At 42.2% G+C, this 14,653-nt stretch overlaps 1 protein-coding gene across 1 annotated transcript in view; it reads left to right on the top strand.

Annotated features, from left to right (window-relative positions):
• Ror1 (receptor tyrosine kinase like orphan receptor 1) overlaps nucleotides 1-14,389 on the top strand; it is a 350,188-nt gene extending 335,799 nt beyond the window's left edge. Inside the window, exon 9 of the mRNA XM_028778770.1 lies at nucleotides 10,392-14,389. Within this exon, the coding sequence (XP_028634603.1) occupies nucleotides 10,392-11,819 (1,428 nt within the window). The 3' untranslated portion in view covers nucleotides 11,820-14,389. The remainder of the gene's footprint in view (nucleotides 1-10,391) is intronic.
• The last annotated feature ends 264 nt before the right edge of the window (nucleotides 14,390-14,653 follow it).

The following is a 14,653-nucleotide window of genomic DNA, read 5'->3' as shown; positions in this document are numbered from 1 at the left end:
GGAGCTAGCTAGGAAGATACCTGATTGCTGACATTGTTGTGGGGATGGGGGAGGGGATCCCTTTCAGCTGTCTGTGGAGGTGACTGATTGCTAACACTAGGGGCTTTTATTTCCATGACATTTGATCTTCATAGGCAAATTACATAAAGTAGATACTATTATGCTATTGTATAAATATGGAAACCTAGACACATACATACCCAAAAAACAAAGGAAACATCACAGTCAATATCAAAGGCTCAATAATCTGTGGGTATAAAATATGACTAGGTTTTCCAACTCTAAACACTTGGCTTCACCAACTCATAAAGTTTCTGCAAAGTAATTTGTTCACAAAAGTGGGAAGAAGCGATCAGTGGATACACTTGACCAGTATATGCTGGGTAGCCAGAGGCACCCCTGGCTTCTCAGAAAGCTTGAAGAGGCCAGAGTTAAAAGTGATGTAACCCAGGAGGGACATGTAGAATGTGGCCAAAGTAATAACCCTTCTCTGCCCTCCATGATCAAAGAGACATTGGTAAGAGATATTGGCATGGATTTCATGGGGCAGTCGTTGTTTTCATTGTGTCTGACTAATTTTTGATGTGTTCCTTACAAAATTTCCCAGTGTGGGGATGTCTCCAATATGGGATTTGGAATTTAGCCACCAAATGGCTCACAAGCTCTTCTGGACCAAGCCAAGAAGTAGGTCTGGCTCAAGTACTTGGCTGTACTGGGGGGAGGGGAAAGAAGCAACAAAATAAATGGTATCTTTCTCCTGCTTACTGTCCTAAGAGATTTGGCTCTGGGTTTCCAAGTTGTTTGTTTTGGTTCTTACTGAGTGAGTGCCTTTCCTGAATGAAGCACAAAGGGCTTTGTACCCCTTCAAGAAAATTCTGAAATGCAAACAGTCAATCTCTAAGACTTCTTTGAAAGTCACTGCCACATAAATATTGCATGTGCCTTTAAAAACCTAAGAGGACAGGACACACATAAAAAAGATGGGGAAAGCCATGAGACCAAGCATGCTAGCAGAGCCAAACAGAGAGGACATTTGAAGCCAGGGATGAAAAGGAATTGAGGGGTCAATACTGGCCTGCCCTAGCCCTCTTCAAATTTTTCTTTTCCCTATTAAAAAAGCAGAGACCCCCCCCCCAAGATTCTTATTTATCCACCTGAACGTGCCTTTCAGGGTGGAAACTATCTGTTTCCATCTATCCTGACTGGTGGAACTGCTGACATCTCCCTCAGTGTTTGGACTAAGGAGAGAATTCTCCTGGAGATTAGAAACCGATCTCCCTTCCCAGAAGACACCAGTAAGCAGCACCAGTAGACATACTGGCTGTGAAGTAGATCTGGGCCCCAGAGAGGTAGGGTGGGATGCTGGGGAAAAAAGGGCTCTCGATAGCCCCCAGTTCACCAGAGAGGTGGCTTAGCAGAGGGATGGGCAGACAGGAGGTGATGGGACATTCTCCCTGAGGCTACCCTCTCGTGGCACAGAGCCTCTAAGAAGCCTCCTAGCCCTTTACCACATTCTCAGCTCTTCAGAGAAAGAGCTGTCAGGGGAAGGGCCAGGTTTGTTCATTTTCCTTTCCCTCCTCCGGGCCCCCCCCCCCCAGCAAAAGATTTCAGGCTGATTAATTTTTTAATGTGTTTTCAAGCAGTGCCCAAAGTTAACAAATTTTTTTCTGTATTTATGAATGTTATAGTTTATGGGAGTTTCAGTTGTTTTCTTTCTTTGGATGCTTTGGTTTGGTAGAGTACTATAGAAAACGAAGAACCTAGAAAGTGACTTTTCTGCTCTCTGATTCTTTCCCTCTGCCTCCACTTCCCTAAACCATCTCAGTCCTCAAAAACAGACTATCTTCTCTGTGTGTGTGTGGAGAGAGAGAAAGAGAGAGAGAGAGAGAGAGAGAGAGAGACAGAGAGAGACAGAGAGAGAGACAGAGACAGAGAGACAGAGAGAGAGAGAGAGAGAGAGAGAGAGAGAGAGAGAGAGAGAGAGTGAGAGTGTGTCTGTAGGCAGGTAGAGAGGCTGGGAGGCGGGGAGATTAAAATGGCACAAGAGGAGGTGGGCCTAGGCAGGTTGCAGCCCAAGTTCAAGTAGCTCCAGGGCCAAACTCCTCCAGCTCCTGACTGATGGGAGAGCAGGAGCTGCCAGGCTTTCTGAAGCTGAAAGTCTCAGATGAGTTTACCCCCGTCTCTTGCAGCCAGCTGCTGTTTTTGAACTTCCAGGCCACCATTCTGATTTTGCTCTTCAGCTAAGGTATCAACTGAATGTACTGAGATTTGTTGTCTGTATTTGGACCCCTTTCTTTTGCTAGGTTTTCAAAGTCCTGCAATGGTCTGGCTGCTGTGTTTGAACACCTGTCCTTTCCAGGTGTCACACCATTAAGCAACAAACTGTTCTGATAACTTTCCCAGTCAGGGGCGGGAGATATGGTTCAGCACTTAAGAGTACCAGCTGCTCTTCAGAGGAACTGGCTTCAGTTCCCAGCACCCTCATGTCATCTCATAACCACTGGTGACTTCAGTTCCAGGGCATCTGATGCTTTTTTTTTTTTTGGCTTCCATGGACACCAGGCATGCATGTGATGCACAGACATGCTTGCAGGCTAAACAACCACATACTATGTTTGTTTGGTTTTGGTTTTGTTGTTGTTCTCTTTTATTTTAGAAAAGAGCCTTCTCCACCTAGTCTCCCAAATCTTCCTATCTCACCATCCTATTGAGACAGCTTCTGGGTCCCACGGATGGTGTGATTTAATGCAATGTCCCCTCCATGTCCCCATCCTCTTGAATGTCACAGAAGCATCTGGCAGTCTTAACCACACCTTAAGATCCTTTCCCCTTGCCTTTTCTCCTGTCTCCTTCCTCTCGTTTCCCTTTCAGTTGCTTCTTCACTTCCCTGGGGGAAACATCTCTTTTACATTTTCTCTGTCTCATGCCGTTCTCTGGTAGGCCTGTAAAACGACTTGGAAGAATCAATCTCAAGCTCTAAGGTTGATCCTGCTCAGAGTCCCCATTGTTTGAGCCCAACTATTCTAGACACACACATACACACACACACACACACACACCAAGCCCAGAGTATTGCTAGGAGGTAGTATGTCTTCAAAGAGCTGGGACTTAAGAGGTAGAAAGATTGGATTACAGATCTTGGCTCCATTATCTACTGGCATGAGATCTTAAACAGATCACTTACTCAACACTTCTCTGAACCTTTAGTTTCTCACCTGTGAAGGAAAGATAAAAATAGTACTTAAGAAGAGTGTTCCTAACACTTTGAGGTAGTGTCTCTGGCACCTCGAAGGTAGAAATAGCTAAAAATTCCTATTATTTTTGGTTCCAGTCATAACTACAGACTTTTCTAAAGCTCTGAATAGGGCAGCACAGGTTTAGAGGAAAACAAAATACTCAGCAGGCCCCCAGCACAACTGGGAAGAAACGGAGGCAAGAGAATCAGAGTTAAGACATAGACCTAATTCTTTGGACAGCAGTGGTTTTGCTGGTGTCCATCCAGGAGGTATAAATTCCTACCTCACTCCCAGAATGCATTAGGGCATCCATCCCCTCATCTCAGTTGGAGACCCCAATTCAGAAACTTCTTCAGAGGAATGAGCTGCAGCAACAGGGATCATGAAAGGACTGACTGGTGTACTTCATCACTGAGGTGTGGCTATGGTATCTCCACAGACTTTGCATAACTTCTCAGGAAGAAACTCTCATTTGAGTCTAAGTTTGGATGAAAAAACAAAATGAAGCTTGAGATTAGTATTTTCCCAAGTCCCACAGCCAGTAGGAAAAGCCAAGCCTCCAACCCAGTTCTATATGTGTCCAGGGTCCAAAGACTTCCTCTTTTCATCCACTGTCTTAATTTTCATGTTTGTTGACACACATGAACCCATAGGAGCATGAAGTGATCAGTCTGGTATCAAAATGAGTAACTGGAGATCACTAATTAAATTAGTGACTGGAGATCAAAAGCAGGAGCTGCAGAGGTGGTGTGGTAGTTAGGAGCATGTACTGCTCTCGCAGTTAGATAGGAGTTCAGTTCCTTGTCCTACATTATGTAGTTCAGAGCTTTCTGCAACTCCAATGCAGAGGATTAGACATCCTCTTCTAATACAAGGACCTGCACTCATGTGTACGCATGTATATACATACATATACACATCCCTATTTTTAAAAAAGAAAATACAGATATCTGTTTGTTGCTTTTCTGAGTAGAAAAGAAGTTTTACCATGGCATTATAAAGAAACTCCCCCAGAATCAATACTGATCACCACCAAATATTTACATGATAAGACAGTTACGCTACAGAGAAAAGAGACGATGCTAAAATTAGGTCCCTTTCAGGGAGATACAGATTAAATGCGGCAAAGTCTGGGTTCAACCTCCCACTAGAATATGATTGCATAAGCCTGAAGCCTCTTAGTTCATCTGTAGTCTTTGAAACTATTCATAATCTTCCCAAAGGCTGGCATCTGAGCTTTTAGAATGTAGTCATATCTGTTTTATGAGTGGAGTCAACTGTTTCACAAACCTAACATTGTTTACCTGAGAACCAAGAAAACATGCAGGAAAAGAAGGTAGGCTCTGAAGGCAAGCTGAGTACGTGTACTAAGGCACCTCCCATCAAATGTTCTCCCAGGATCTTGTGCTCATTCGGTCAAAGGTGCTATCCCTAACTTCTGTTCACATACCCAGTAATTAACAGAACACCAAGCAAGGTGGAGCTCAGAGACCAGAACATTTTTGAGCTTTGGATACTCCACTTGCCTACCAGTAGTTCTCATGGTGTAAAAATGGAGACCCTTTCAGGCATCAAGGGAAAATCTCCACAGCCTTTTTCTAGAAAAGTGTTCAAACTTTGGGATCACACCTACTTGGATTTGAATTTTGTCTCCATCATGTAAGGGTTGTGCTAACTGCCTAAAGTCTTACTGTATCATTCATGAAATGGAGAAATCACAGGATGAACCCTAGAAGACTATGATAAGGATTGGATCCAGTTTTAGAAAAGGCCCTTATGACAGAGAGACAAAGAAGCATGGTGGAGTAATTGGCAAAGGAGTTCTGAAGTCTGAACTGAGACTCTACTAACCAACTACTCAGCCATCCAAGCCTAACATATGAGGAAACATGAGATAGATAGATAGATAGGTAGGTAGATAGATAGATAGATAGATAGATATGCATATGTATGTATGTATGTATTTATGTATGTATGTATGTATAGACATTATTATATATCCAGCCATTATTATGCTCTTGATATTTAGCACATGACAAGGATTCACTATTTGGCTTCTATAGGCTGAGATTATGACATTAATGTAGGACTGTGTTTCCTCTCACACACAAGTCAGTATGTAAACTCTGGCTATTCAAGAGCATTAGTATCTATGTTAACATAAGATTCAGTATATTAATGTAAATTAGATCATTTATGTGGCAAGATGTAACCAGTCAATAAAATGCATCCTATGTAACTGGCTTTACATTGAAGGCTTAACTCAAGCTATATCAAGAGCCTCAAATCTCATTAATACCACAAGGCATATTAATACATTATAGTACAGAACATAAGCCAGGAGCTATTCACTGATCAGTAACTTTCTTCCACCTGGCATTCCAAAGTGTCTTTTTCTGCACCTTGCTTGGGTCAGAACTGTTCTAACAGGTGCACTGTCCAGGTAGAACTGATGCTTGCTTAGTGGAGATATGCTGATTGATTGGTACCTGAGAGTCAGAAAGGAGTCTGTCCTCAAGGCAGGCAGATCTCAGAGAACTGTGCTACCAAAGAGGGTAATGCCCTCTTCCTACATTCCATTACCAAAACTACACCTCTCATGTTGGTAGGGCCAGAGACCGTCTCATCTCTCTTAAGATGGGCAAGCACAAATGACATAGTGTGGAAACCTCTGTCCTTGCAAGTGCTTGTGTTTAGGTACAATCTGCTTCTAAAACAAAACAAAACACCATTGGGTTACAGTTGGCCTGGTCATCAAAACATGAGAAGGGGCTTTGCCTTGAGTAACAGAGAAGGCAGGGGCTGCAGAGAGAAGGTTTAGGATAAACATGTGGATATAAACTTCAGTTGTGCATTAGTAGCCACTCTTGGAGCCCCCTTTCTGCTGGTGGCTGACCTTTGCTCCCATACTACACTGTAGCTCTGTCCAGTGCAGAGAAGTGGAAAGTCTTAAAGAGAGCTACGTACTATAGATGGAGAGGACCACATAGACTCTTACCTCACTTCCTAGGGTAATCTAGTCACCTATGCAAAGGGAGGAAGAGAAAACAAGCTATCATCACCTGCCCTGCCTAAGCACCAGATTCTCACCTGAGGTGAACCTTCCCCAAGGAGAAAGATAAAGTCACTGAGATGACTCTTAATACCCATCTGTACCCAACTCTATATGAAAAATAGTTTTAAAACTCTGTCCATGGCTTACCAGTTTCATGTCACACATTAAGGGATAGGGAGAGGGGCACCCCTACTTACTGCTCATCCCTCAGTCAAAAGGTCACCATCATCATCCTGGCCTCAGGCTCTGTGTCTTAGCCAGACCTATACCAGACACATACCAGACTTAAATGCTCTTCTCTTTCTTGTCTGCAAAGAGCTCATTTCCATGCTAGTCCAGTGGCTCTCTATAAATGACTGGGGGAAGAAGCCCTATCAGACCCTGGCCAATGTATCAACTTCTGCATCAACTTCTCCCCTCCCCCTCCTTCAAAAATTATATAATTTTTAAAGCTGAACTGAGGCAGATGTGTGTTTACTTTGAGAAGTAAAAATGTTAACATTTAAACTGAAAGCCTGTTTCGGTTTTAAGGTACTTAATTGCCTTACAGCATATAATAAACGCAGCCCATCTTGTCATTTAACTAATGGAGGGAGTGATGAAGCGATAGGAGCCCGGGACCCTGTTCTTTCCAGGGTGCCTTTGTACTTAGTTTACTTTGGCACCGTGCCTCGTGTGTATTTTACACTTCTTTACATTTTGTACATCCCTGTATGACAAATACTTGTCAAACAAAAACTAAACAGATTTATAACCCCTTAACTTGAAATGAGCCAAAATTGAACTGCCAAAACTTTATGACTTCATTTTCTTTCATAGTTTTCCACTGCATTGGTTCAAACAGACAAACCCCACTTGAGGTCAAGCCGAGGTCATTTCACTTTCATTACTAAAATATAATTTACAATATGCCAGACCTAAACAAGTTTAGCCTAAAGGGTTTGTATAATATAAACCATCTGTTCCTTAACAATACAGCTAATTTCCTGCCATCTCCACCGAGCAGTCTACTGACGGTTTCTTTTAAGGGGTTTTATGATTTTTTAACTAGTTTAGGATTTATGTAAAATTTGAAAATGGGTCCATAGTTAAGATTCATTTGTACCAAGTAATCTGAGCATTTTTTAAAATGCAAATCACTGAATAAATGGCTCCCCTGAAACCAAGCTTCGAGTTGGTGTTTCTGGCCGCTTTCTAGGCTAGCTGCCGCACAGGTGTTCAAAAGGAACGTGTGGCTGAAGTCTGCCAGTGCAGGTGTTACCCTACTCCTGCCCAGAGCAAACACCTAAAGCTGGTTTAGGGGACTCTAGTAAACCCTTCCTTAGGTAAGTTAGAGAAGATACACTAAGCTGTAGGCCTGCCTAGCTTACCTGTGCTGATGAGATAGGACAAGATACAGCTGGGTCAAAATGTAGCCTTACCTGTGTGTGAATAGGAAAAAAGAACTGTTTACAGCAGGGCCATTGTTCCCCACTCCCAATAAGTCTCAGAGACCTGCTCAACCTCCAGGGTTGTCTTTTGCCTGGCCTTGCTGGCCAAAGCTTCATTCAGAATGACTGTCCTGAACATTCTCAATGTCTTTTCTCACCCTTCTTCACATGTAAAATAACGGCATAACCCTAACCCTGACCCCTAATCCTAACCTCTTACAAAGGTGAATGAGGGAGAAGGAATTTGCTTAACTCAGGGAAGGGGAGGGGCAGCTCCAAAGACTGGGGAATCAGGGGTAGGGAGGTGATAGGCTAGGCCATTGCCATGGTCTTGGTCACCCCTTTCCTTCCTTTTCCCAGAAATTTGGCCTGCTCTTCTCTCTGCCCCACCTGATCTCTGTTTCCACCTACACATCCCAAAAAAGAGGAGCAGGCTAGGACTACTCAGCATCTCAGGTGCCTTCAAGATGCAAATGAATTCTACATCAGTTTAAAGAACACTTTTAAAAGAAGCTCAATGACTATAACAGAACAGAGAAAGTCTAACAAAAGATACCTAAAACACAGTTTTAAAGAAAAATAAAAGAAATTACAAGGACTCTGTAGAACTAATGAAAGCTGTGTGTGGATTGAAATCATTCACAAAGTTTAATCTACTGCTGGGTGGCTGCAGAGAAATTAAAAGAAAAAAATCAAGGTCATTGGCTACCACATACTACCTAACCCTACAGGCCTGTGTTAAGTCAGTTAATATTAGTTAAGAGCTGTTCAGGAAGTAGCTAGTATTAGTGGAAAACAGCAGACCCAAGATGCAAACTCCAAAAGATAGGGCTTTTGCTTGAGTTCACAATTCCCTGGTTTATACTTTTTCTGCCATGGATTAACTTGAAAGCTGTATAGAGAGGGCACTCCGGTTCTGATAGTCCATTAATTTATCTCCTGATTCTCATTTTCCTGAGAGAGATTTTAGTGATCAGTCCCTTACCATTCTCTTATAATCAAGACCTGGAAATGCTATTCAGGTCTAAAAATTATTCACACAGACTGTGCAGTTGAAGAGGCCAGGGCATCTGTTGGATCCCCGTGGGTTACTGGATTACCATCAGCTCTCATCAGAACGCTCCTTTCAGTGTCATGAAGGAAGGACTCAGCTTGGGTTACTTTCATCAGAAAAAGTCATATCGCCCCATGCAATGACGAAGAGAGCCAGTTTAATTGGTTGCATTTCTCCATGGCCACACCTTCTCTCCCATAGGAAGTCCAGTGGTTCCCACCAAATCGCACCCTAGAGCCTGCAGATGGAGCGAGGTGGTAGTGTGTGTTTAGCATGCATGAGGCCCTAGATTCAACTGAACCAAAAAAAAAAAAAAAAAAAGCAGAAAGAAACAATCTAGACCAATGGTTCTCAACCTGTGTGTGGAGACCATGGGAAAACATATTTCTGATGGTCTTAGGAACCCAGACACCACTCAGTAGCAAAATTAATTACTTTCTACCTGTTATATCAATGGTTCTCCACCTGTGGGCTGCCACCCCTTTGATTGTAAAAAGACCCATTCATAGGGATCACCTAAGACCATCAGAAAATACAAATATTTACATGATGATTCATTAACAGTAGCAGAACTGCAGTTATGAAGTAACAACAAAAACAATGTTATGGTTGAGGTCACCATTACCTGTGGAACTGTTATTAAAGGTGGTAGCATTCAGAAGGTTCAGAACCACTGATCTAGATCATGTAAACAAAATAGTAGGTAGCTCTATAACGGCAGGAAAGAAATCCCTGATTAGTTAGATGCAAAGATTAACCCAAGCTCTTAAATTTAATTACCCTGCTAATTAATGTTATTTAATCTAGTCCTAAAATTTTGAAGTATTAAAGAACATGAGATGAAAAACCTCTACCTGCACTCTCTTTCTTTCAAATTGCTGCTTAGATCCTCGCTGGTAGCCATTGCTGTTCTGAGTCTTTTAACAGCTTTCTAAATTTTCTTATGCGTATGAAAAGAAATACAGACAGGTTCTATTTCCTCTCTATTGTACAAAGGTCATGTATGACATTTTAGCTGCTTTGCAGTAGGATCCCATGTCTCCACATAGGAAGTTCTCTTCTTCCTTTCCATAAATTTAGTATATTCTATTTAGAAGCCACCCCCACCCTCCCCTACACCACTTTTTTTTTTTTTTTTTCCGCCTAGGAATTAAACTTAGGGTCTTGCAAATGAAGACTCTTAACCCTTGAGTGACATTCCCAGCTTTTGTTTAGACCGAGGTTTGGCCCAGGCTACCATTAAACTCCTGATAGTTCTTCCTCTGCTTTCTGAATGCTAGGATGGAGTAAATGCCACCAGGACTGAGTCTACATCCCGCCTCTCCCTTTCCTGTTTACTTGTTTGTTTGATCTTTGGAGATTTTTGCTCTGGTTTGGTTTTTTTGGTTTGTTTTGTTGTGGGGTTTTTTTGATTTTTGTTTTGGTTTTGTTTGTTTGTTTTTTGCCACCACACCCAGCTTCTTCAGCAGGTATTAAACTCAGTCTTCTCCAGGGAGATACTATAGTCGTTTCAATCCTATAATGGACAGGACTACATAAACAAGCCCCCCTCCCATTCATTGTCAGTATGTCTTGCTTTAAGAAGGGTTTTAACCCACACTTTCTCTTTCTTACAGAGCAAGGCTAAGGAGCTGCCTCTTTCTGCTGTGCGTTTCATGGAAGAATTGGGTGAATGTACCTTTGGAAAAATCTATAAGGGCCATCTCTACCTCCCAGGCATGGACCATGCACAGTTGGTGGCTATCAAAACCTTGAAAGACTATAACAACCCCCAGCAGTGGACAGAGTTTCAGCAGGAGGCCTCTCTCATGGCTGAACTACACCATCCCAATATTGTATGCCTCCTCGGTGCCGTCACCCAGGAACAACCTGTGTGTATGCTCTTTGAGTATATGAACCAGGGAGATCTCCACGAGTTCCTCATCATGCGATCCCCGCATTCCGATGTCGGCTGTAGCAGTGATGAAGACGGGACGGTCAAATCCAGCCTGGACCATGGAGATTTCTTACACATCGCAATTCAGATCGCAGCTGGCATGGAGTACCTGTCTAGTCACTTCTTCGTGCACAAGGACCTTGCAGCTCGTAACATTTTAATTGGAGAGCAACTACATGTAAAGATTTCAGACCTTGGGCTTTCCAGAGAAATTTACTCTGCTGATTACTATAGGGTACAGAGTAAGTCTTCACTGCCCATCCGCTGGATGCCCCCTGAGGCCATCATGTACGGCAAATTCTCCTCTGATTCCGATATCTGGTCTTTCGGGGTTGTGTTATGGGAGATTTTCAGCTTTGGACTCCAGCCATATTATGGGTTTAGTAATCAGGAAGTGATTGAAATGGTGCGGAAACGACAGCTCTTACCATGTTCTGAAGACTGCCCACCGCGAATGTACAGCCTCATGACTGAGTGCTGGAATGAGATTCCTTCCAGGAGACCACGCTTTAAAGACATCCACGTCCGGCTTCGATCCTGGGAGGGCCTCTCAAGTCATACCAGCTCTACCACCCCCTCGGGTGGAAACGCCACCACGCAGACCACCTCCCTCAGTGCCAGTCCTGTGAGTAACCTCAGCAACCCCCGATTTCCCAATTACATGTTCCCGAGCCAGGGGATTACACCACAGGGTCAAATCGCTGGTTTCATTGGCCCAGCGATACCTCAGAACCAGCGCTTCATCCCCATCAACGGATACCCAATACCTCCTGGATATGCAGCCTTTCCAGCTGCCCACTACCAGCCTGCAGGGCCTCCCAGGGTGATTCAGCATTGCCCACCTCCAAAGAGTCGGTCCCCAAGCAGCGCCAGTGGCTCGACCAGCACTGGCCATGTGGCTAGCTTGCCCTCATCAGGATCCAATCAGGAAGCAAACGTTCCTTTGCTACCCCACATGTCAATTCCAAATCACCCTGGTGGAATGGGTATCACTGTTTTTGGCAACAAATCTCAAAAACCCTACAAAATAGACTCAAAACAACCATCTTTGCTTGGGGACTCCAATATCCATGGGCACACCGAATCTATGATTTCTGCAGAAGTGTAAAATGTGTGACTTTTGTAAATACACTATCCCGGAAAAACTAGGTGGCAGAAAAGATTTATATTCAAATGTTTTTATTGAAGGTTCTCATTTAGCAGACATTGCAACCAGTATCTTCTGTGAAGTTTTAACTGTGTCTTACTGGAAAGACACCAGCCAAGAAAAAGAATGCATTGTGGGATGTACGCTCCATCAGGGTACAGGATATGTTGTTGGGAACAGACCATTTATTTCAAGGACTGAAAACTGCAAAACCAGTGAAGAGGAACAGAACATAGTAATTAAATAGCAAACCAAAAAAGAAAGTCAAGTGGTGCTCTCTCTCTGTGTTGCCTTTGGTCACCATGACTGATCTACCCCCAAAATGTATATACTGTAGCATTTGTCTACCTGCTGTCTCTATTCAGGACAGATGTTCAGGAACTATATTGATTCAACTTAGACTCTAGGCATGTTTGAATGGAAGTGGTGTTTAGTACCACAGAGGGAACTTTGGGCTACATTTTAAATCTCATAGAAATGAGCCATACAGATGAGTCCTGACCGCAGATGTCCTCTCAGTAGCCAGGTTTCTCAGAGATGGTGTAGAGCATCTCTGTGTGACCTTCCTCTTCTCACGAAGGCCTTTTCCACAGTCCCTTTTCCCACAATATGTTTACACAGGCCCTAGTTCTCTAGGTAGATGTGGAGGCTGGAAATGGTTGTAGATTACCATTTAGGTTATTGCTTTAGGAATGGGGCACCCAAGGAGACACAGTCAGGAAAATGGTCCCTCAGCCTGGATCAGTATCCATTGGAGAAGAACAAGGATTGCTTCACTGCTCCTTTAGTTGGCCTCTATAGGAGCTTCCCCAGATCATTCATGCTGCAAACGTGTGATGCTAAAGGCAAGCATAACCACACGCATGCCTTGTGGCTTGTTTACAAGTTGGCCCAGGTCTCAGGAGTGCTTACTATCAGCAGACGATGAGCAGGAGGAAACCCTGTGATGATACCAGAGGCTAGTAAATTTAAACTCTCACTTAGTGCTTTCCTGGAGATGTTCGCCAATTATATTCCAGCACCAAGAATTGTAACATTGTGTTCATAGAGCTAGCTGAAACCCAAAGACAAAACACCCTATTTCTCAAAGCAGATGTCTAAAAACATGCTGAGTTCACTCAAAGGTTATAAAACTCCAAATTCCTTAACTTGACAAACAAGCAATTTGGTCCTTCTTACCTTCCTTAGGGGGTGACATCAAGTGTGCCCATCCTGACATTTATTTGCCAACCAGCTTTTACCATGTTCAGAATCCTTGTGAGATTCAAGTTCTCAAATAGAAAAGGAATTTTTTATTTGATTTTTCTTTTGTTAAAAAAAATCTCCATTACCCTAAGGAAAAAAAAGTCAGCAAGTCTTGCTTTTATTTTAAAGCTATAGAGACGTATAAGATGCACAATAAATGCTAGAAATATTTCATGAGAGGAGTATAAGAGTTAGGAAGATCCTGGTGTTTCTGCTTTTAAAGGTAGAACTTACATAAGGGATAAAGGAAATGTGTCTACCAAAACGTGCCTAGGTTTTCCCAAACAAGCATGAACTTATAGGTACTGTGAACTCAAAAGAGTTGGCTACATTCAGATTTACTGAGCAATAAATTTAGACCTATTTTGTGGCGTGAATAAGCTGATTCTATGTAACATTTCTTGAAGTGGAGTGGAGGAGAAGATTTGTATCCTTTTGTTGCTATGCAACTGTTTAATGATGACACTTCAAACCATAATTCTACATATCATATGACAATCAATTGTTTTCCAAGAATATTTATTTTGAGTAAACACAGTCTCAGTGAATCTGAGTTTTCAAGGAGTCCCTTGAAGGGGGACTAGCATTCCATGAGCCAGTAAGATACCTTCTCTGGAAAGTCATTATTATGGTTAAAAAATAAATAAATAAATTCAACTTAGTTTTTTATAAAGAACTATAACATTTATTTTTAAGCCTTTGTATAATAACTGAAGCCATTAAGGTGAGCAAACTGAGTCTCAAAACCACTTGTTATACTGTATTAAAACAGCACTGTGGTGCTGCCTCAGGCAGCCTCTTTTGTACTAAAAGGTACCCTTTTCCACAAGCTGAACAAAAATCGCTTTCCCTTTGTTGACAATGTTTTTTTGTAAGGTGATTTTATTATCAGGTTTTTTTTTTCCTCCTCTGCACAAAACTGTTAATGGTTTGTATCATGGAAGTGAAAATATATCTGCGTTTTTATATCTGGTCTGTTTCCTTATTTCCTTTGCTTGTTTTTAACTCAGTGTAGATTTTCTTCACCTATGTAATGACACTGTTCAGGTAGCTCACATTACCATATCTTTCTTTAGCCTCACTGCATGCGTTTAATCACTGTATCGCTTAATGTTTGATTTGTTCTTGTGGGCATTCCAAAGAGACAAGCGTGGACTTGTAATGACCAACACACTATTTTATATTGAGGATATACGCATTTGTATTTCACCACCAGAGATGATATTAAACACTGATTATTTTATGCTGCTGTTTATTAAAATGTTTACTCTAAAATATGTCCTGAATATTGGTGTCTCAGAAGCATTTGGAAATCTTCCTATTATTTGTAATGATTGACATTTCTTAGAAAGAGGAATCACAATTCTTATGTTTGTCTTACTTCAATTAAATGATATTTTAAGTAAAATTTTAACGATAGACTCACAGGGCTGGGGCTACAGCTCAGTGATACACCACTAGGCTAGCATTCATGATGCCCTAGGGTCCAAGCCCCAGGACTACAGAAGAAACCAGATTTGGACATTATTTTGTTAGTGACCAAAGGAGAA

The sequence above is a fragment of the Grammomys surdaster genome, unplaced genomic scaffold (assembly GCF_004785775.1).
Source record: "Grammomys surdaster isolate TR1022 unplaced genomic scaffold, NIH_TR_1.0 341, whole genome shotgun sequence".
NCBI lineage: Eukaryota > Metazoa > Chordata > Mammalia > Rodentia > Muridae > Grammomys > Grammomys surdaster.
Note: the sequence above shows the minus strand (reverse complement) of the source record. Positions and strands in the feature narration are given on the sequence as shown.